At 29.2% G+C, this 22203-nt stretch overlaps 2 protein-coding genes and 1 pseudogene across 3 annotated transcripts; 1 reads left to right on the top strand and 2 right to left on the bottom strand.

Annotated features, from left to right (window-relative positions):
* Nucleotides 1-3803: 3803 nt before the first annotated feature.
* Nucleotides 3804-14194, bottom strand: LOC105143709 (lipopolysaccharide-induced tumor necrosis factor-alpha factor homolog). Of its 2 annotated transcripts, none has more exons than XM_011052168.2 (4): nt 13822-14194; nt 6294-6468; nt 5781-6042; nt 3804-4816 (listed from the first exon to the last, which is right to left on the bottom strand). In XM_011052168.2, exons 2-4 carry the CDS (start codon nt 6460-6462, stop codon nt 4714-4716), a joined length of 534 nt encoding a protein of 177 aa, XP_011050470.1. In that variant the 5' UTR covers nt 6463-6468; nt 13822-14194; the 3' UTR covers nt 3804-4713. The 2 variants fall into 2 exon arrangements, with proteins under 2 accessions (XP_011050470.1, XP_087267941.1); XM_087411815.1 differs by lacking the exon at nt 13822-14194 and adding an exon at nt 9503-10366.
* A 734-nt stretch (nt 14195-14928) lies between these two features.
* LOC147907720 (uncharacterized) lies at nt 14929-16162 on the bottom strand (annotated as a pseudogene).
* Nucleotides 16163-16566: 404 nt separating this feature from the next.
* mRpS28 (mitochondrial ribosomal protein S28) lies at nt 16567-18647 on the top strand. The gene is made up of 3 exons (XM_011053661.2): nt 16567-17028; nt 17101-17222; nt 18399-18647. The coding sequence occupies exons 1-3, from the start codon at nt 16711-16713 to the stop codon at nt 18589-18591; spliced, it is 633 nt and encodes a 210-aa protein (XP_011051963.1). The 5' UTR covers nt 16567-16710; the 3' UTR covers nt 18592-18647.
* The last annotated feature ends 3556 nt before the right edge of the window (nt 18648-22203 follow it).

The following is a 22203-nucleotide window of genomic DNA, read 5'->3' as shown; positions in this document are numbered from 1 at the left end:
ATGTAATTAAATAATTAAAATGTATGGACTTGTAAGAATGCATTCGACTTCCAGATTTATATTAGAATTGCATTAGCAAGAAATGTTTAGCAACAGAAAGATTTAAAAAATTTGCAACTTTACAAAAATATTATCATTGTATACTAGAGTTCATCAATAAATAAATAGAAGTTACAGAAACAAGGATTAATTAAAGAGAGAGAGATCATAATTATATTATGAATCATAATTATATTAAAAAACAGATCCATTCGGAACAATAGAATTCCTTGAAATGTTTCAGTCCAAACAAGATCAGACTTAAAATGAAAGGGTATTCTCTCCCTCCCCCTTCCCTCTCTCTCTATCTTTCTAAAGAATAAATCTAGAAAGAATACAATTTAGAAAGAGAAAGAAAAAATGATAATCTTGATTATTCAGATGAAGATTTACAACAAAAGGGTTGGAGAAGATATTAATTACTCAACAAAGAAAAAGAAAGAAAAATTGTTTCGCCATTTTATTTATTTTGTGTTTCTTTGTAAGGCTCTTTTATTTTTCGCGTTGCCAAACATTTCTTGTAAGTTCTCAACTATATTCCAGTGCTACATATCTTCAAAATAAAAGCTTCTTCATATAAGACACGCTATACATAAACGAGATTTATCAACAAGAACATCAGAATAATGGTTAATTATTTACTTTCACTGTATTATATACTGTGCTACTTATTCTGGCACCATAGAAGACATATTCTTAACAAATGCATCGTCATCGCAACAAATAATAAAACACGTAAGCTACTACATCACTTATTACTAAAAAAATAATTAGTAAAAATAGAATACACACATCCTAAAGATATAAGAACACATAAATACATAATGTGTGAGAATGCATAATGTTATGATAACTGTATAAAATCATTTCTCAACGTTATTATTGATACATATTTTACCTAAAATTATAGGACTGTTTCTTTGAAACTGTTTAAAGTGAAAATAGACATTATTCGATGAATAAATTTTAAACTGCAAGAAATAAATCGATTAAACATGATGTACTCACTCAAACGTAAACTTAATTAATTCATCTGTGATTACGTATAACAGCTATTGTTATTAGTTAATTGCTAATATTCATTTAATTTAATTTAAACTTATTAATCGTTATTAATATAAAGATAACGAAGAAATGGATGTAAAAGTATAGGTCTGTACTCATTTCTTAGTTTATGAATTTCTACAAAGCAGTGTTCCTCGATTAACAAAGTTGTTTATCTGTAATTTATAAAATGCTACTTATCGAAAATAATCTCCTAAAAAAATAGCAAGTCTTTATTTAAAAAACTTTCATTGTTTCTCTCAAAGCTTAATGTATTATATATTACTAAACTTCTTATTTCTAAAATATATACTATTAAACTGTAATACTAATTTAATATTATTTCTTGAAAAACATATTTCATTTTCTATAGCTATAAAACTTTAGAAAAATAAAAGATTAAATATATAAAATCAGAAATTTAAATGATTAAGAAATACTGCTGCCATGCATCTTTTGAATTCTTCGTCAACTAGCTCGTTGTGGAATGTTGTTTGTTCTATCTAAGCCGATATATAGGCAGAATTATGTCATGTGTAAAATAAGAACAATGTACAGATCAATCTTTTTTACATATCCAGACTTATTATGGATTTCGAATATAAAACTTATAATCAACAAACATATATATGTATATACATTGATATTTTGACATTATAAATTCATCTACATAAATATATCTGCAGTCTTAATATAAATATATCATTAAAGTCAAATTAAACAATAAAATCATAGATATATATTCATAATATTCTCAGACAGGAATTATCAAGAACATACTATTATCCTTGCAATTTGAATATTAAGCCATTAAAACAACTATTAAAAAATATAACTTGTAGTTTCGTAGAACCAATGACTATCCTTAAATATAAATATAGTCGATGAATATAAAGCAAATGAAGAAAAAATAGGAAGATAAGAAAGAACAAAAAATACATCGAAAAAATTGTACTCGTAATAACGTCGATTTTATGAGCAATCTGAAGTTATATATGTATATGCATGTGTGTATATACAGGATGTACGAAAAGTCCCGGACCCTTCAAATATCTTGAAAAGTAAGCATTTTTGAGAAAAATGTTTCAGACAAAAGTGATATAAGGTTTAAAAAGATCTATTCATTGATCACATACATTTGACCTTGACGACGCCACCCAAAGTCAAACTTTTTGTACACCCTGTACACACACACACACGCACACGCACACGTACGCACGAATGCATACAAACACACACAAACACAAACACAAACATATATTGTTAATAAGAAGTAGAAGGGAGAATAAAAAAGTTCTCAAGGAAGCATGAAGGAATTATCAATAATCAATATGAAATTTAAATCACACATTAATCTATTAGTTAAGATTATAAGTAAAGGTTAACAGATGATTTTTCAATAAAACATGGAAGACTGTTAGGATTTCCGAAGCATCATAAAAGGTATTGGAAAAGTTAAAAAACTCATGGCTCTTTTGAAATACAACATGATAGCATCAACTATTAAAACTTCAATAAGCTAGAGAAAGTTTTGTCCGGCATCGCAAAATATATTAGCTTATCCAAGTAATTATTTCTCAATTTAACTTGAAATAAAGAGAACGCGGAACACACTGAATTACAATGTCGTAACACACGAAACTTCCTTTAAAAAAATCTCTCTTCTGCTGCCCTAGTGCTTATCAGTTTTTTCGATAATTGTACGCATAAACATAAATAATTTGTAATAAAATAAAAAATAATGTATATACTCTTATTATAATAAATATTTGTAATCTTTTTTCATTGTACGCAAAATATATATGCTCTTTTTTTATAATACGTTTATATAATATATACTCAGCTAAATTCGCGGAGGAACGGTTAGATATACACGTTTGTGCTCTCGCATATCAAGTTTTTTAGAGAAAAAATTAGATTATTCTCTTTGTAAATATTATTCTTCGCGATATCATATTTAATATGATACAAAAATAAAAATACACGATAGTATTACTCTGGACACGAGCCAAGGCATCTTTCATGGTTTACATTCATCCTATTCTCTACTTCGTTTGCAATCATATATATCATATAAAATAATGTAATTGAATTTAGTATAAGCACATGTACAATTATTACTACTTAAAATGATTACTTAAAAAGTATTCTTACATAAAGAAAATCGATTTGAATATTTCTGTTTAACGTAAAGCAATGAAAGTGTCCAAAAAAATTCTCGTGTCCAACTTTTCAACAATAAAATCGTAAATATTGTATATTCTTATTTTATATTAAAAATCTAAGAGCTGCAATAATATTTCTGTATAATATATTAAAGACTGTTAACGATAATATTCAAATTAAAGTCAAACCCTTTATTTAAATAAATTTAATCGTGAAATTGTATCAATTTAATATCTAAATATTGAAGAATATAATAATTATATATATATATATATATATATATATATATATATATGTAGAATTAAAAATTAAAATTTCATTTAATATTGCATTAAGTTCTTTATGAAAAAAGAATTAAATAAAAAGAAAATTTACATTTTAGAAAAATAAAAATTATATATACAATTATATATTAGATCGGGGAAAAAGATTCTTTGTATTTTTTAATTGTATATAATAATTCATAATTGTATATACAATATCTTCGTTAAAAATGAACAAAATTTAAATTTATAAAAAGAATTTTAAAGCTTGAAATCTCTACTTTCGAAAAGTTATTATATTTTTTGAGTTTTTTTCTGTGAATTTGATAAAAATTTTTATCTTTTTCACTTTGGGGGTTTCTCACGTGCCCCAAAAAAAAATTTACGAAAATTTTCGACTACCTATCGTGAAAGCTTAAAGCTTTCTCTACAAAACCATTTTTGAAAAATGTTTCTATGATTTTTGTTCTTGAGTTATTTACGAGTTAAAGGAGCATTCTGACTTTAATTGCTCATAACTCCGATAAAAATCATTAATTTAAAAAACAGATTTTTGAAGCTGAAACTTTGCTCTAGCAAATAATATAATTGTAATGAAAATTTCGCAACAAATGAAAACTTTTGCAAAAAAATTTTTTTAAATACGAAGAAACTTTTTCCCCTATATATATATATATATATATGTATATACAGATATGCATATAATAATTAATCAATATTACTTCTTTTTTTAATTTATACACAAGATTTCTGCAATAAAAAAAAGAAAGGAAAATACCAATTATATAAATAAGAATATAATCTGCCTTTGCAAAATGTACCTGTAATTGTTTCCTTACAATCACACTTTGTATTATTTCTTACAATCTACTATATTATTATTATATAAAAATCCATAATATTTGTGATATCATGTCATTCATTTGTCATAGAAGATTCACAATACTCATTAATAGTTATAATTCACACTATACGTTAGATTAACCAGGACTTGTGTTTGATAAATCATCATTTGTATGTTGTAACGCAGTAATCTTTCCAAGTCTGAAGAATCAAACATGTAATATGTAACTTACATGGATGTTTTTAACAATCCTTTCTTTCCATTATGATAAGCGAAAGATATCGAGTAGCTTTTCATAAAATTGCAGAACATCTCGATACGCGGGAGGTTGAAACCTATATATGAACGTGAATAAAATCAACCTTTCCACGTACCAATGTAATTTTTACAGTTTGGACAGAAGTGATGAACACTCATGAAAGCATTCATACAATATGGCAGGCATGAGCAAAGGCAGCATCTGAAAAAAAGAGAATATCAAATCTATAATAAATATTATTTATGAGAAAATTTATATAATGTTATCATTTGTTTAGCATTTGATTTACATACAATAACATTACGTATTACAAAAGCACATTTTTCACGCTACAATATGTAATTGTATTTTGTGTGTGAGAAATTATATATATACAAATTACAATAATTCAAACTACAATAATCAATCTGAGAACAATAATTTATAACTAATGAATATTCAACAACTAATGAATATTCAAAAATAAAAGATATTAAAAAGAAGTCGATTTTTCTTCACAAAGGTGTAAGTAAAAAGAATTTTTTATAGATTTTAATCTCCTGAATACAATAATGTTAATAAAAAGTTCGGGATCGAGAGGGAATCTTGAAAATTAAGCATAAACATGATATATTTAAAGAAATTTCAATGTTCTTGTTCTTTTCAAGGTGTTCCTCACATGTCACAAACTTTTTAATAATTTTATCATATTCAAGAGATCAAAATCTATAAAAAAACTATTTCTTTTACATCTTTTTAAGCAAAAATCTGCCTTTGTTTGGAGGATATCAAAAAAGGATCCATTATTGCCCAAAAAATATAAATAAAAGAAATTATTGAAATTTCTTTGAAATATATATATATATATATCATGTTCATGCTCAATTTTCGAGGTGTTCCGTATCGATTTCGAACTTTTTTTATTAATATTATCATATTCAGGTCAAAATTTATAAAAAAGCACTATTCCTTTTACTTACACCTTTGTGGGCAAAAATTAGCTTTTTAACATTCTCCTTTAGATTTCTATTACTAAACAATTAAAATTCAAAGTAAATTCAAAGAAAAATATATAAATATATATCATAATCGGAGAAACAAAAAACTTCGTTAAATATAATCGAGATATATATCTCCATGCAGTAAGCGCAAATTATAAATACGTACAAAGCAATTCATCACTTACCCAAGTAAGCAAAGTATGACGCAGCAAATGTGAGCACTTGGCTGATGATCCGATATTGTAGTAGTTTTGATATCGGCGTGACATGTTGGACAGGACATTTTCACTGCATTCGGCCCTAGGGTGAGCACTACATGTTGTTGAATGACCCGTACTTGTGTATGCGGTACGGAATTTGGTTCAGCATTGAAACGTGGTTGTGATCGACTTGAACCCGGGTAAACTGATGGCATAGGCATTGTCGTTTGATTTGGTGGTTGATTGTCTGAAATTATATAAGATTTACTGTCTATCCTACACATCTTCTTTATCATTAATTAAAAAAAAAGAATTAACAATTTCTATATAAAAGAAATAGATAAAAAATATATGCTAGCAATTGAGTCACAAATTTACAAATAAAAGACATTTTTTAATTTTACTATATAAGACTTGGAAATTAAAAATTTCACATTTCAATTTAATTTTATATTATAAAAAAGTTTCAAATCCACTTTGTATCAAGATATCACATACATGGCATGGGCATTTGTATTGATGCATTTCCTGCAGGATACGGTGTGGGAATAACTGGAGGATGCGTAGGTGCTCCTCCTGTGTTAGCTATGGCTTCCTCGTAAGACGGCGGAGCGGTTGGCAGAGGGGCCGAAGGTTGTACGTTAGTAAAACCCAAGTTCTTCTCCATTTTCTCCTAAAAAAGAACTAAGTTCTGAATCCAAAACAATTATGTACAAATGATAATATAAATTAAAATACTAAAGATATATAAACTATCATTTTCAAGTCATAAAAATAAAAAAAATTTCGAATTTTTCATGAGTATATTTTCTCATGAACATTGTCTTTTAACGTTGTCTTTTTAATGTTGTCTTTTTAATATAGTTTATATAAATATAAATAACAATCTCTATTTATTACTAAACATTTATTACAAACATCTATTATCACGTAATTAAAAAGTAATGTGATATAAAAATAAATAATATAGCTCGGTATTTACATGAATAAATAATTTTATAATGTTGATTCATATAATTATAATAAATAGAGAATTCAAGAGAATTCATTTCAGAAATTTTTATCGAAAAAATAATATTATATTAAATAATAGCATATTTTATTTGTCATTTATTAAACATCTTTATGTTTACAATAAAATGCTACGAAAATAAAAATATAATTTATTATGACTTCATCTATAAAAAAAACAAACAAAGGATTATCAAATGACATTACGCCCGTAATTGTTATAATACATATTAAAATACATTTCCTTTTTTCGCCGCACTTATATAACATTAACATTGATACATTCAGATAATTTTCTTAAAAAATTTATAAATAACTACAGAAATAATACAATATTTCGTAGTATTTTATCATCATGTGCTTGCATAAGATCATAACATAACAATATAACAAAGTCAAATCATAGTGAATTAAGCTTATATATAATGCTAAGTATTATGTTGTTATTATGCTGCTAATGAAATTTATTATCGAAGACTAACAAATCTTTTGGAATATTTGTAATGTTAAATATTTTAAACAAAATTATATTCTTATTACTTAATTGTACTTCTTCTTCCTCTTACATTAGGCCTCTGGTTTGTGTTACACCTTTCTCATATGCTTGTGGTGCGCACGTTAATTATTCAATTGCCACAAACATATGGGACCTACAATTTTAATGCAATTCTAAATAGTAGATTTTTCGAAAGGTGTTTCTGTGGGCAAAGATACTCTCGGGAGATTACCGGCCTTTTTCGAGAGGAGACACGAGTGTAAATATTTTGTTTCCTACCAGGATCGAATCCGGGATCACTGGTATGATAGACCAGTGTGTTGTTTGCCATGCCATTTAAGTTTACATCATAAAATCTAAATTTCAATGAATCTTAAAATCCAAACACCATTGTCTAATAAGGAATGAAAATCGCGCTTTTAAAAACGTCTTTGTTCAGAGATAATAGCTACTAGTAATTAAGTATCTTTGAGAAAAAAAAGATTCCGCATTTTTTAATAAGAAGAAAGTAATTGTCTGCAAATACAAGTGTAGAAGATTCTTGATATTTTTATTTCAAGATCCAGTGGGATTTAAAAAGATATATTACATCAAGAAACTATCTATGTAATGCATACGAAAAGGTCTGGGAATCGCGGCATGTAATAAGACTCGCAATAACATCTAAATGTAAATAATGAACGAGCACACACACATTTGTGTGCTGGCGCGCGAATAGAAAGTTGGGCGGATGTTAAGTAACAGAGACACGATATATATATATTTGCCAGCGGAGTCGCACGTAGAAAGCTTAAAATCTCGAATGCATACTGATACTTTGGAATGCATCATATTTTGGATGGATATGATATGTTATTTTAAAGCTGATACGTTACTCAAAATCATGAATACGTTTACACTGCTGTGCTCGAATAAACATGATATGATAAGCACTATACATAACGTGTCTCAGAGATTTCTCACCGTTTTAGCTGTAAATTTTTAACTTTAGAGTAATTATTGACCAAAGTAAATATTTTAACAGTTAGAAATAGCGATACATATTTATAGTAAATAAATGAAATTATTTGTAATTAAAGTAAATATTTTAACAACTAGACATACATTTAAAATATACATTATTAAATTGAATAACGCATGACAAAGTTTTATAAAGCTTTCTCTTATATTTGTATTTATTTATTTATTTATTTATTCATTTATGTATAATTATTTCAAAAATAATGATCTTAAGAGAAACTCTGTTACAAAAGAATACTTCCTTTTTCTCGCGTATTGTATTATTGCACTAATGTACTAAGCAAAATGAATTGTTTTAATCTCTATTTCCGTATTATTAATACTTCCGCCAGGAAACGGAAAATCATATAAGTCATTAGGGAATATAAAATCGGATCTTAATGGTTGTTCTACAATGTGTTCTTTATTTCCTGTTTCTTGCTTTTTATCTTTTGCTTTTTTCCTCTTTGTCGTTTTATTAACAATTATATTTCTTGATATGTGTTTTCTGTTTCTTCTGAAGTTAACGTTTATCTCGAGCAACAGAAAACGAAAAACGGGATAAGAAGCAAAAAGATAAAATACAATAAATAGCAAAAAACAAGAACAAACTTAAAAAAAGCTTCCATGAAATCATGTTTTTAATTGACAAGAGATACAAAGATACAGAGTTGCATGAATTTCCTTTCGCTGAAATAATTCCGCGATGTGATTTCCCTGTAGCTTCTACGATCACACGCTCAGTTCTGATCGGATAAGAATAAAACAATAAACTACGAATATAATGGAATGAATGCTCCCACTATTTGTTTTAAAATAAGATAATAACGTAAAGTCATATTAACGTTATACGATTTATCTGATTTATTTAAATGTCCTTTCAATTTATTTATTTTTACACATTTTCGCCATAAAATTCTATAAAATTATTTACACTATATGTAAATTCTTTTATTACCAAATTTTCTTTTAAATAATTTGTTATAAAAATTATGATATTTGTCTTACATTTAAAATATATAAACAAACATATAATGTGTTTAATATTTTTATAAACTTATTTTCTCTCTCTCCCCCCTCCCCTTTTATGATTTTTAAAACTTTCTTTTAAATTAAATTTTTGTAAATTTTTTAACATCTATATTATACATGGAAAGAATATAAAGCGTAACATACGAACAACAAGGACACAACGATTCACCTGAGATTCACTTTGCCACACCGTGTCATCTGTGCCTCTTATTGGAAACTCCCAAGGTGGACAGTATGCGGGTCTACCTGAGGTCTGTTCGCATTGCTTATACTTTTTGCACTCGGCATCTTCGTTTTCTCTCTTTTCAACGTCCAAATATATATTTATCTCATTTTAAGTTCAAAAATTTTTGGAGATTTCAAGCAATGCGAACAGGTCTCTGATCTATGCTAGCAGACTCAAATTCGATTCCCAGCAGATCCAAGAAATTTTTATGCGCTCGTAGCTCTTCTTCGACGTCTTGCAAATCACCAAAATTATGTTCAGATTCCCATCCGAGTGCCACTCAGATATCACTCCACCCTTGTTATTTATCAAACATTAAATAAGGATTACATGATATTCGAGAAGTATCCGGATGAGAACACGCCTCAAGAGGGTTATCTATTACCAAGAAAACCTTTCAAACTGCTGTTGGGAACCAGCGTTAAATTGTAGATCCCATATGTCTAGTGTGTCCGGTGAATATACCTAATATTCGAATAAATGAATAAAAACACATATTCGAATACTTCTTTTTTATTCATCAAGAAACGAATAAATATTTTTTCATTCCATTTGAATGAATATTTTTTGAATATGATTACGAATATTTTCGTTTTGTATTCACTTTTACTTTATATTATCTGCACATAGCTTGCAAGCCTGCAAGAGAAAACAGAAATCTATAAAAACATCATGATTAATATCGTGCGCTTAGTCCGCGACCTATATGATGGGCATCCTTGTTTAACTTACAGGTTAAACAAAGACATTTTTATTAGGAATAAATAATATATCTCGGAATTTAATGTCACAGATCATAATGAACGACGCGCCCAAGATATCTTATAAAATGTTTATAACATTACTGTTATGTAACTGGAATTACATTGGAATATGGCGCTCTATCAAATAGATATTTATAAATAAAAAACTATTGATTTCTAAAATATTTTTCAAAATTTCTAAGTTTCCTTCATAAAAATCTAAATATTACAATAACAAAATAAATAAAACTCATTTTTTTTATTTAAAGTCAAAATGCTGATTATATAGTTAAGGAGTTACGATTGCTTTTGGAGTTTTTTTTTTCAGTTTATATTAGGTGTTGGAATTAATTCGTAGCGTTTTTTAATGAAAGAATGTTATTTATTTCACATGAGCATTAAAAAATACATTAATGAAAGTACTTCCCATCACTTGTAAAACGCTACGAATTAATTCCAACACCTAATATTTTATTTGAATGAACATGAATACGTTAAATATTCATAGGTTCTTTGTGAATAAATATTTTTTGAAAAACTAAAATTTTGAATGACTATATAATTACATTTTTTAATGTGAAAATTTTGAATAAATACAATTTTTAGAGCTCAATTTTTGTATTCATCGGGCATATTTAATTGACATTACATATATCTTTGTACAATCTACGTGCGCATCACAGACATACGTTCGAAAGGTAGATTCTGTCTCAACTTTAAGATGTTATTTCGCCATTGAAATGATATTCAGGAGTATATCTAACAAGCATGTAACGCGTGCATAATAAGCGATCAAAACCAGAAACGATCGAGGCTGAGATTCATAGAATTATGCTTGAATATATAATATTACGATAAAATCACAGCTGCCTGAATATTATAAACAGTCTTAAAATTAATTTCCTCTCCTCTATTCATTTCTATAAATAGACCAATATAAATTAACTTTAATCTTTTAGCTTACTCTTTATTTTTTTCTATATTCCTATAATGGGATAAAAATAAAAACTTTCTACAATAAACCATTGCCTAAGTTTCAAGTTTTAAGCCGTAAATAACCAATCATATAGTCAATTATTCTTCTCACATTCGACTGTGTAATTTGTCAATTTCTTATGGCTTAAAATTTAGGTAATTATTATAGAAAATTTGTAAGAATTAGAACTGAAAAAAAGCACATAATTCATATCTAAGGCGATTCCATTGTATCTGCTTTTTTTAATTGGTTCCTAGATATTATACAAATAATTACACAATTTAAATCAAAATTATTTTTGCAAGCTGGCGACTAACTTTTTTTGTATTCTCTGATTTTTGTATTGTATAAAATACTCCAAGTAAAATACTCCAAAAAAATTATTTTTAAAAAGTTTAAATGAAAAATATATGTACATATTATTAATAATTTTGTAATGTCAAATTAAATTTAAATAATAAGCTTATACTTTAGCTTTGGAAAATGTGCTGTCAGTGCAATTGTGTTATTCTATCTTCATTCTTATCACTCACTAGAAAATAAGTAAGATAAAATGGCACAATACAGCTAATGACACATTCTCCGAACGCAGCAATATATGAGCTAATCCTTTCAATTTAATTTTTTTTCTTATAAAACTCTACAAAAATCATTAATAATATGAAATAAAGTGGGAATATAAAGGAATAAAATGCTTATAAATACCAACACTAGTTCTTCGTGTATAAATTTTTATTAACTCAATTTATTAAATCAATGTAAACGTTTTGAGCCATCTTCAATACAATAAAAGCATATTCTAAATTCTAAATTATAAATTCGCGCATCATGGTAGTCGCTTAGATCACATATCATCGTGGGTATCAAATAATGCAACCAAAGTCAGCTCTGTCAGATAATTTAAATTACAGAGATCCAGAAGAGATTCGCAAATAAGTATATTTTTTTTATGTCATTCATGAAGAAGTTTAGAAAAATATTCGGTCTCATATAAATCTCATATAAATATACTAGATCTTTATGATTTAAATTGTTTAACTTTGTTTATACAGTTTGATTTTCACATCATCTAAGTCAATCAATCGACTATCAACTACCACGATGACATGATGCGCGAATTTATAATTTTGAATATATTATTATACTATTATTGCACTGAAAATGAATCAAAACCAGGTGAGTCAAAAAATTTACTAAATTAATAATATATTAGACAGAGCAATTAGGAGTCAGCGCTGAAATTTGAGTTGTGCTATGTGTTAAGTGTTTCGTAATATATTAATCTAAGTAATAAGAAATATCCTATTCTAAGAATCTATAGACCTGTTCTTTCTAGTTAAACTTTTACATCAGATCTTTATTCCTTTTCTCTTCAAGAGAAAAAAAAAAGAAGATGAAAACTGGTGCAAAAGTTCAGTCCAAAAGAACAGGTCTTATGTCATATTCTAATAAAACCTGATAATCTATGTCATATTCTAATAAAACCAGATATCAGGTTTTATTAGAACATGACATAGATTATCAATTAGGTTTTATTAGAATGACATAAATTATTAAAATAGGATATTACTTGTTATATTAGATTGATATATTAAAAATTGATATCTAAATATATTGTTAATTTATTATATGAAATTATGAGGAATTTTCATTCATTTTTGCGTACATCATTCTTAAGTTATCGAAAGATTTACATTAATTTAGTTAATTAATTAAAATTTATACGTATGAAAAACTAATGCTGGTCTTACTTACATCATTAGGTCTTATAGGTTTTTCATCTCTTTGATAAATAATACATACATGTTTTATTTAATTTCCTTTTAAATAACTTTTACGAAAATTTTATGATATTTGCATTGTGCTCGGAATATATTTTAAATATATAATATGCTCATAAATAATACAGATGTGTATTAACGCTATTAATTTAAAAAAATTTTGATAAAAGTCATAAAAGGAATAAAGAAGATAAGAATAATAATTTATATAAAAGTATTAATGACTTGCTTATTAACGGTTCTGGTCTGACTCGTAAACGATTATCTGATTTCCCAATGTGATCAGGATTTTTCAATAAAAACTAAATGTTTATGAGCTACAAACTTGAATGTTTCAATAAAAGTTGAAAAGTTTTTTTTTCCTTATAAAATTCAACCATTCAAATTATTAACAGCAAAAAATATATGTTACGTAACAATTATATATATATACGAGATAAATATTGACCGAGAACAAAATTTAACCTTAGCAACTGAGATAAAGTTCCAATTACGAGCATGCCGTTAAACATTCGTATATAATTCACATATATACGAAATTCCTATTCTTATATAATTTATACGAAATAGGAATAATAGGATGTCATTCGCGATTAACGCACGAACTCGTGCGTGTCGTGATCGTAATGTTAAACATCGCGGACAAGGTGAGCAACGTTGAGAAAAGGAAGCACAGAAAAAAAGCCCATCGCGATGAAACGCTTCGTCGAGCTGATCGAGTTCGTAGGAAGAATATGCAGATGATGCAGAAATGTTACTCACCGCGTGTCCTGCAGGGAATTAAGCAACCGTCTATACTTGATGTAATCGTCGAACAAATTAGGTTATATATCGTTCCTCGACTCGATTGGAACTCGTCAAATGCGATGACCTGGCGACGCCGCGCCGACGACGGGACACAAATTTGCACGTCGAGAAAAATTGTCGAGGGCACGTCACTGCAACTCGCGTGACCTTTTACCGTTTACGTGCAGAGCGTTATTCTTCGCTTCGCGTAGCCAGAGAACGAAAACGAACGAAGGAAAACGCACAACAGAGTACACTGTACACTGCTGACTGCAGTATTATGTACATACATGAACAAAAGCCATTACCTTCTTCCGCAATCGGAACGAAACGACGACCAAGTGAGAAACTGATCTCTCGCGGAGGTCGCAAGAATTAAAAGCTTTCTATCTTTCGGTAATTCCACATATTTACCTGCAATCGCTGCACAAATACCGACCTGTGATAATAATCGAACTGATGATATCAACTGTGATATCTACTCCATCATGGTAGTTTCCTCCATCATGGTGAATAATAGGAGTGACTTATCTTTTATGTTTCCACCATGATGGCGATCATAGCGACTGTTAAGTAACATGTTGCGAGATGTTAAATGGTTTCGGATCGTTTAAACTAGACAGTCATAAAAATTTTTGAACAGCAAAATTGTTGCGTTATGCTGAACGCAAAAAAGTAGTCAATGTTACTGGTTGAATAAGGATAATTGCCTATCAAGCTCTTCCTGTCCAATGGCTCCTGTAAATTGATATCAAACTGCTGTTTTCAACATAGTAAATCTGGTAATTTTAATAAAGTAGTAATTGAATTGAGTACATTCGTTAGAATTAAGTACATGGCCGTATATTCATATAGTGCTATATAGTGCTATTATGCTAAGAATAATATATAATTGACATGAATATCAGTAAATGGTAATACTGGTTGAATATCGCAATACAAGCGATATTATAATTAATACTATTAATATTATCTATTGTTATTGCTGGTTTACATGTACAATATATACAGATTTGTAAACCAAATTAATTCGATAAGTATTTTATGTAAGTATCTTATTGATTAATTCATTTACTATTTACATTGTATTTTGTTTTTTTTTTTGTAGACAATGAACAATATCTTAACCAATACGTTATTTCAACATATCGGTAAGAGTATCATCCAAGTCTGTTTTTTAAGAGAAGTCTATTTTTTTTTTTTTTTGGTAATTTTGCTCCATTTATGTGATTATCAGACCTACTATGCTGAAACACAGTCTTTATTATTTTGTACCTAAGCCTGTAAACTATTGAATAAAGATTTTGATAATTAAACTGTTGTCCTATTGTAACTTACCAGATTAAGAACAGGAAGCGCTTTCTTCACCAGTATCAGACTACCAGATCCTCTACCGAGGATCCGAAATGCTCATCTATATTCTATTCTTATATAGGAATCATATCGAAAACTAGTGCTTTCGGGAATTGAACGGTTATTCGGATTATTAATATAATTTCCAAATTCGATAATAAATTCTATTTAAAGGTGAATTAAAATTAAGCAATTTGCTAAAATTTTAATAAATAATATCATAAATTAATTAACAGACATAATATAACTTTGACAATTAATTTAAACAATCGCTTAAATACAAAGTGATAGATATCATGTGGCTGATAATTGAACTAAAGTTACATTTGCGAGCGTTATACTTGCGTATCAAAATCACAGCATACACATACATAGGATATACGATATCATTCCATCCTTGTCATGAAACATTAACAAGGATGAGATATGATGTCGCGAACGTTGCAAACGTGTGTTAAGTGGAACATACTCCTAATGCATATACAACAAATAAATAGATTTGAATGTGGTAATTTTATTAAAATATCAATATACAATAAAATACACTTCCATATTATAAGTTTAGTGGAAAATACTAAATAAGTATAATATTAACATTTCATTAAAATATTTAATCATATCACAATAGTTAGCAAGATAGATACACTACACGAATTTGGATGCAATCGTTATTAGTTCAGTATAATCTGCTCCTTTACTGTGAGTCTGTTCTTTCATTTTCATTCGGAGTATGTGGAATAGGCATCTGCATCGTTACTTAAAGATGTACCGTCGTCTACGAGTACCAGATTGTTGCTATCAAACTTGGGAACTTTAAGGACTGTTGGTGTTTCAATCCAACCAATATACTCTTTTTATATCCACTACTCTCAATTTACTCAATTTAATTATCTGACTCACAGAAGTTGAAGTAGAAATATTTCTGCTTGCAACACTTGACACCGCAAAAGGCGACAACATTGTCGTTTTAATCTCTCTTTAGGGTAATTTAAAATATAATATAAAAAATTGCATAATTTATTTAATATTACAATAACATTCGTGGCAATATAACCTTCCTCTTGGCAGAAAAAAGATAAACGATGTTAGAAACGATAAGTTAAACAAATTCTTTTTTTTTATATATTTTTTTATTGTAATTACTATAGAATACAAATTTTTAATAATTCTAAGTCTAAAATCAGTTTGAAATATTTAATCGCGATAACTTCTCTGAGATAGACTGAAAGCACAACAGTATTTATATAAACTCAGCTTTCCTTAAGGCCAATGTCCACGTTAAAGCCAATGTTAGAAATTGGTCTGAGAGACCTCAAAGGAAGAAAGAATTGACCAATCGCATTGGTCATGTGACCAAATCATTCAAATGTGATTTGTAAATTTTTTCTCTATATGAAATCTTGATTGATTTCTAGCATAATAGACATTGGGCTTTAGGATATTAAACCTAACCTAAAATTATTGACGGTACACAAGTGTGACAATACAGAAAACGGATTTTTTATTGTCATCATGAACAAGATACGTCGTCTCGAGAGAACGTTAATGCATTTGCGATCTCTCGGCGTTCTGAGAGCGAGTTCCTCGTCCACGAGATGTTTTAGCACGAGTAAAGATTCAGAGGAACAAAGCAAGAATTCGTCTGTGGAATCCAATATCGAGAAGAAACCTGCAATACAAGTAAATGAGAATGCAGAAGCTGTTCAGGAATCTGAAGCGAAATTGAGTGGTTTTGCACGAAGTTACGAAAAATTCTCGCACATTGATGATAAAAAACCAGAAACGCCACAGACATTTGTTTCCTTAATTCGCAACTCCAAATTTGTCGATGTAAATTTCTCCTTTTCATAGTACGAACAGTTGTTTGACTGCTCTTTATTAAATACATAATTTTGTTTTCAGTTGGGTGATCCGGAAGGAAAAGTCGTAACTGGTGAGGTATATCACGTGGTTGGTGATGATCTGTATATTGATTTTGGATGGAAGTTCCACTGTGTTTGTCAAAGACCTGTCAAGAATGGACAGTACGTGTAAATCTATTTTTTTCCAAAATACATTGTATTTCCTAGATAACCAAGTCTGCTAAGATCATGTATTACTTTTTTTTGTGTGATACAAACTATGTTGACAGAACTCGAATAGTAGCCGAGCATCTGCCATCTCAGATAATGTTGGTAGAAATTTGTTTTTTGCATCGAAAACAAGTAGTTCCAATATCAACATATTATAAAAAATATTATTAAAAAATCCTGCAAAAATTAAGCAGAAATTTTTAACATAAAGCAGTACATTTTGAACATTGCATGCTAATACATGTCGTCGAAAACTATCAAAACTGAGCATAACGATATTATCATATTATACTAGCAAATGTCATCAGAAATCGAATTTATTTGCTTGCATGACGTAACGGCAATGAAAACATGGCAAAAATCAAACATGTTTCAAAAAGTAACAGCAAATACACAGCAGAAACATGGCACGGAAATGTTATATCGAACCATATTTCTTCCGTTTACCACTATTCAATATAACTATCAATATTTATTTCATATTTAAATTTTTGTCATGGTCAAATATAAAGACTGCAAAACGCAACGAGTGAAAATAAAAATGTGTAGTATTTTCCTATCAGTTTAATTTTTGATACAATTCCTATATAGAATTTAGAAGATTAAACTGATTTTTTAAAAACTGAGTAATAATTTCTGCTGTTTCTGCCATTAATAGTTGATATGATAGACTAATTGTAAGTCATCATCATGCACATTTTCTGTTGTATTTTTGCCGTTAGTGTCTAATATAACAAGCGATAATCTATTTTTGTCTATTTCTGATGTCAAATCATAAGTACATCATAGCTCATCATGCATGATTTCTGCTGTTTTTTTTTGCCATTAGTATCTGATATGATGAGCCATATTCTATTTTTGTATTCATATTTTTACCATCATATTATGACAAGATGTACTTCATTCTTGCTGCATTTCTGTTGTTATACTATGTTTGGCAAGTCATGATGACAAAAATCAAGCTTAAAGAAGATGCAGTAGACAGGAATCTGCTTTACAATTGTGATTTGCCGATATAACGCTAACATTTTGCTATCTGGATTGTTTAATGATATTTACTGTATATCAAATATATCTACTGATGAATATTGTCTTAAATATTGTTATAAATTTTGTTCTTTATATTAGATACTATGTGAGAGGATCTAAGGTTCGATTAAGGATAAAGGATTTGGAACTTTCCTCCAAGTTCTTAGGTGCTGAAACGGATATAACTCTTCTGGAAGCTGATTGTACTTTAATCGGCTTAATATCGTCACCTTTGAAAATGACAGAACAAAGAACGACAACCAGAAGACTGAGAATACGAGATATTTTGTAATTATTAACGTTAATTTTATAATATCTATGTTAAATAAACTATAAAATATTATATGATATGTATGTAAATAGCATATTTCCAGCAATTTTATATAAAGTAATATATAGTGTATATTACATCGTTCACAATCTAAGTTTCTGATTTTTTTTTAGAAATAATTGTCATTTTAGAGTTGCTTGCGGAAAAAGAACGAAATTAGAAACAAAAAAAAATATATTTTAAAAGAGCATTTAAAAGACATTTATCTTAAAAGAACTTAGTTTTTACATCAGTTTCATTTTTACAATCAGTTATTACATCAAAACTGCATTTCAGAATTAATATAAAGTATTGATTATAAAAATCATAATTTCTTGATAATTAATATAGTAAAATTTTAATGAAAATTTCAAAAACTTGTTTTCTGGAATTTGTTTTTGGGTAATTTTCAAATGAGCAATATGTGGCTCGAGCATGTATACTAAGTAGGTATCACAGTCGGTATCATTAGCTCGAATTAAATTTCGCGTAGGAACATTAGATGCCCCTCATAGTGAACATTATAATTCACTTCATCAGGCGAGCAGTCTGATACCAGAGAGAGGTTTCTCTCTGCTGATACTGAGTACCTATGCAACATTCACGAAACGTTGGCATTCTAAGGGCGGTATTGATACTATTGATAGATCTCATATTCAAGACTGTCTTAAGTACAATCTTAAGAAATCATGAACCAATCAGAGGGCTGTATTAGCATTAAGACATTATTTAAGACACTCTTGAAATAAGAATACTATTGCCCTATTCACATTCAGACCTTATATTTAAGGCTTTTTAAATTTATCTTCAGATGCTCTACGAATTATTTTATTAGCTACTGAGCATCTAAAGATAAATTTAAGGAAGTTTTAAATGTAAGATCTGACTATGAATACCGCCCTAAGAATGGATTTGTACACGGAGATAATCCACGAAACACATAATTTCTGTAAAGAAAGTACCCGTGGAAGCGTCAAGACTACGAAATGTATCAACGTTTTTTTATGCCTTCTTGGAAAATTCAAGCTGAAATCATGTATTGAAGCGTCAGTTTAATCGCTTATATCATCTTTTCGAATCGTTACTTGTTAGATATTTTTATTAGCAATCCTTTTCATTTCTGCGAGAAAGCAGCCGGGTGCATCTACAATGCAAGACAATTAGATTAGTTCATAACTAATACGATTATATCACTACGATTATGTCTTCTCAGCTTGTATTGCGTTTCTACTTAGTGCCAATTTTCCGGATCAACTTGTAGCGATCGCGGAACCGGTTTGCGATGAATGAAGTCAGCTTCATTGCAAGTTATTTGCTAATGATTATGGCGAAAGTATTGACGAAGATATCGAAAGCGCGGCACGAATAGTTAATTAATCCTCGTTGCGATTACAGCACTCATGTCAATACAATATGTATATAATTACTCTATGAAAAGGCGCGTTGGATCGACTAATTTCAACAAGTGTTGTCGTACACGCTTGTCACATACGCTTAAAAAGTCATTTTTAATTAGCGCTTGTCTTTGTAGGGTCAAAGATATTTTTATAATTCCGTTCCACTATTTTTAAAAGATGGATTCGTCAATTTGCCTCTCTTACAAAAATTTAATTCATTTTATTGGAAAGTATAGTAATTAATTACTTATTTTGAGCATTAATTAAGTACATATTGTGTCGTTCAGTGCTTTTAATACTCAAAATAATCACTACCTTCTAATATTAATTATTTTCTGTAATCTGGATGCAGATTGATGAATGTGTTTCATGTCTTTTATAAAAAAATAATAAGTTTAATTACTAACAAAGTTAAATATCTTCCTAAATAATAATGCTTTTAATACTCAAAATAAGCAATTAATTTTTTTTTCAGTAGTGAAAGAGCAATTTTGTTGAAAAATCTAAAAATTTTGGCTAGATACAGATCTGGAAGTAATTTTGTTGGATCATCGAAATAATTTTGCAATACTGCAAAATATTTTGATATTTTAGCAACCTTGTTTTGATCCAGCATAATCACTTTCAGATCTGTATTTAGTTAAAATCTTCAGGTTTTCAGCAAAATTGCTCTTTTGAACTTTGTTTTACAACTCACGGTTAACTCTTAACCGAGGTTCAACTTATTCATTACCTCTTTTCAATTTTAGGAAGTTGTGAAACTGGGCGGTGTTATTTTAGGTGTTAAATTAAATTGGATTTCTGTAAGGGATTCGAGTTGGACTCATGGCACTGTGTCTACACCCAAGTAGCACAGCAACGCTTGCAAAGCGCTAAAAAAACGATTATATGCATATTTTTAGCCCTTTGTTAACCCTTTGTAAGCACTGTGTGCTATTTGAACACATGCATCGAAGCAAATTCGTTTATTCGCGCTCTTCGCTCGATCTAGATCTAACTCCAGAGGTGCGCGCATTTATGTTCGGCCACATAACATACATTATGAGGCCCGCCACTGCGACGACGGCTGCACCCCTTGGGGTACACGCGCTTATATGAGCGCCTGATACTTTCCAAAGGTCAACAATGACAGCAAAGAGGAGCTGCACCGCCTCGTAAAAGCGACGTTGCGACGTGCCTTGGTTACATTATGCAATCGGCTTTTTACTCAACGGTCTGAACTATATTTTCTTTTTACTCGGCTAACCTCGCGCTCGCGGGAAGGTTCCAGCTACCGACAACCAAGGCGTCCATTCACTTGCTTCACCAACGCGAGAGAGGAGCAACTGATCGGTTGGGTTGGAGTAACCGAAAGAGCGGCAGATATTTCGCGACAGAGGAATATCTCTTTCTCTCGCTTAAAGAGATTACATCTATCGAAGCGAACAATAAATAATGCTTTCTTTCTCTTTCTCTGATTGATAGGCGATATAACGATCTCGAGGATTGAAATTCCGTGACATTTTCGAATTCCGATGCGACGAACGACACGCGATATATATTGCGTGCGCATTACAGAAATACGTAGTAAAGCATGCTTTTTCTGCGATTTCATCGAATACAATGAGTAATGTTTTTAAATAATTTACGTTTATCTCGTATCAATAATCCAGGTAGAACATAAGATATCTCATATATATATATATAGAAGAAAGGCCTCTATTATGAGATACCGAGTTCATTTTGGATAAATGCTAGAAGTCTATAGACAGAATTTAAAAAAATAATAGGTCATTTTGATGGGAATTTAATAAGCTTTAAGATAACGTTATATAAAATTTAATTCAAATTCCATTTTTTTTGAAAACTGAAGAAATGCCTATCTTATAATAGGAAGCTTTTCTCTAATAATAAGGAGTTTTTGCAATAACGTAGATCCAGATATAGTGAGCGTTAAAGTCATGTTATCCTTTTCTTAATTAGTTGTTAAGAAGAAGATAGCGTGACCTCATAGCGTTCACCTGAATAAACGGTATCTGAATAAACGTTATTGCAAAAACTCCCTAATGTTTTAAAATTCTACCCGTAGTGTCATCCAGGTATCATTCTATTTTGCTTGTCGTTTACCGAACATTAAATAAGGATAACATCGTCTAGTGAGAAATGGCAATGGAATCGACATCGAATCGAAATTATCAAATTGACGTCGTCCATTCGA

The sequence above is a fragment of the Acromyrmex echinatior genome, chromosome 12, assembly GCF_024713525.1.
Source record: "Acromyrmex echinatior isolate Ae372 chromosome 12, ASM2471352v2, whole genome shotgun sequence".
Lineage (NCBI taxonomy): Eukaryota > Metazoa > Arthropoda > Insecta > Hymenoptera > Formicidae > Acromyrmex > Acromyrmex echinatior.
This window is presented reverse-complemented; position numbering and strand designations above follow the sequence as displayed.

What these genes read in the sequence shown, in the direction of transcription:
- mRpS28 (XM_011053661.2), top strand. Translation starts at nt 16,711, where the DNA reads ATGAACAAGATACGTCGTCTCGAGAGAACGTTAATGCATTTGCGATCT. An exon ending in GCAACTCCAAATTTGTCGAT is followed by an intron (nt 17,029 to 17,100) that starts GTAAATTTCTCC and finishes TTTTGTTTTCAG; the next exon opens with TTGGGTGATCCGGAAGGAAA. An exon ending in AGACCTGTCAAGAATGGACA is followed by an intron (nt 17,223 to 18,398) that starts GTACGTGTAAAT and finishes TCTTTATATTAG; the next exon opens with ATACTATGTGAGAGGATCTA.
- LOC105143709 (XM_011052168.2), bottom strand. Translation starts at nt 6,462, where the DNA reads ATGGAGAAGAACTTGGGTTTTACTAACGTACAACCTTCGGCCCCTCTG. An exon ending in AATACAAATGCCCATGCCAT is followed by an intron (nt 6,043 to 6,293) that starts GTATGTGATATC and finishes ATATAATTTCAG; the next exon opens with ACAATCAACCACCAAATCAA. An exon ending in GTCATACTTTGCTTACTTGG is followed by an intron (nt 4,817 to 5,780) that starts GTAAGTGATGAA and finishes TCTTTTTTTCAG; the next exon opens with ATGCTGCCTTTGCTCATGCC.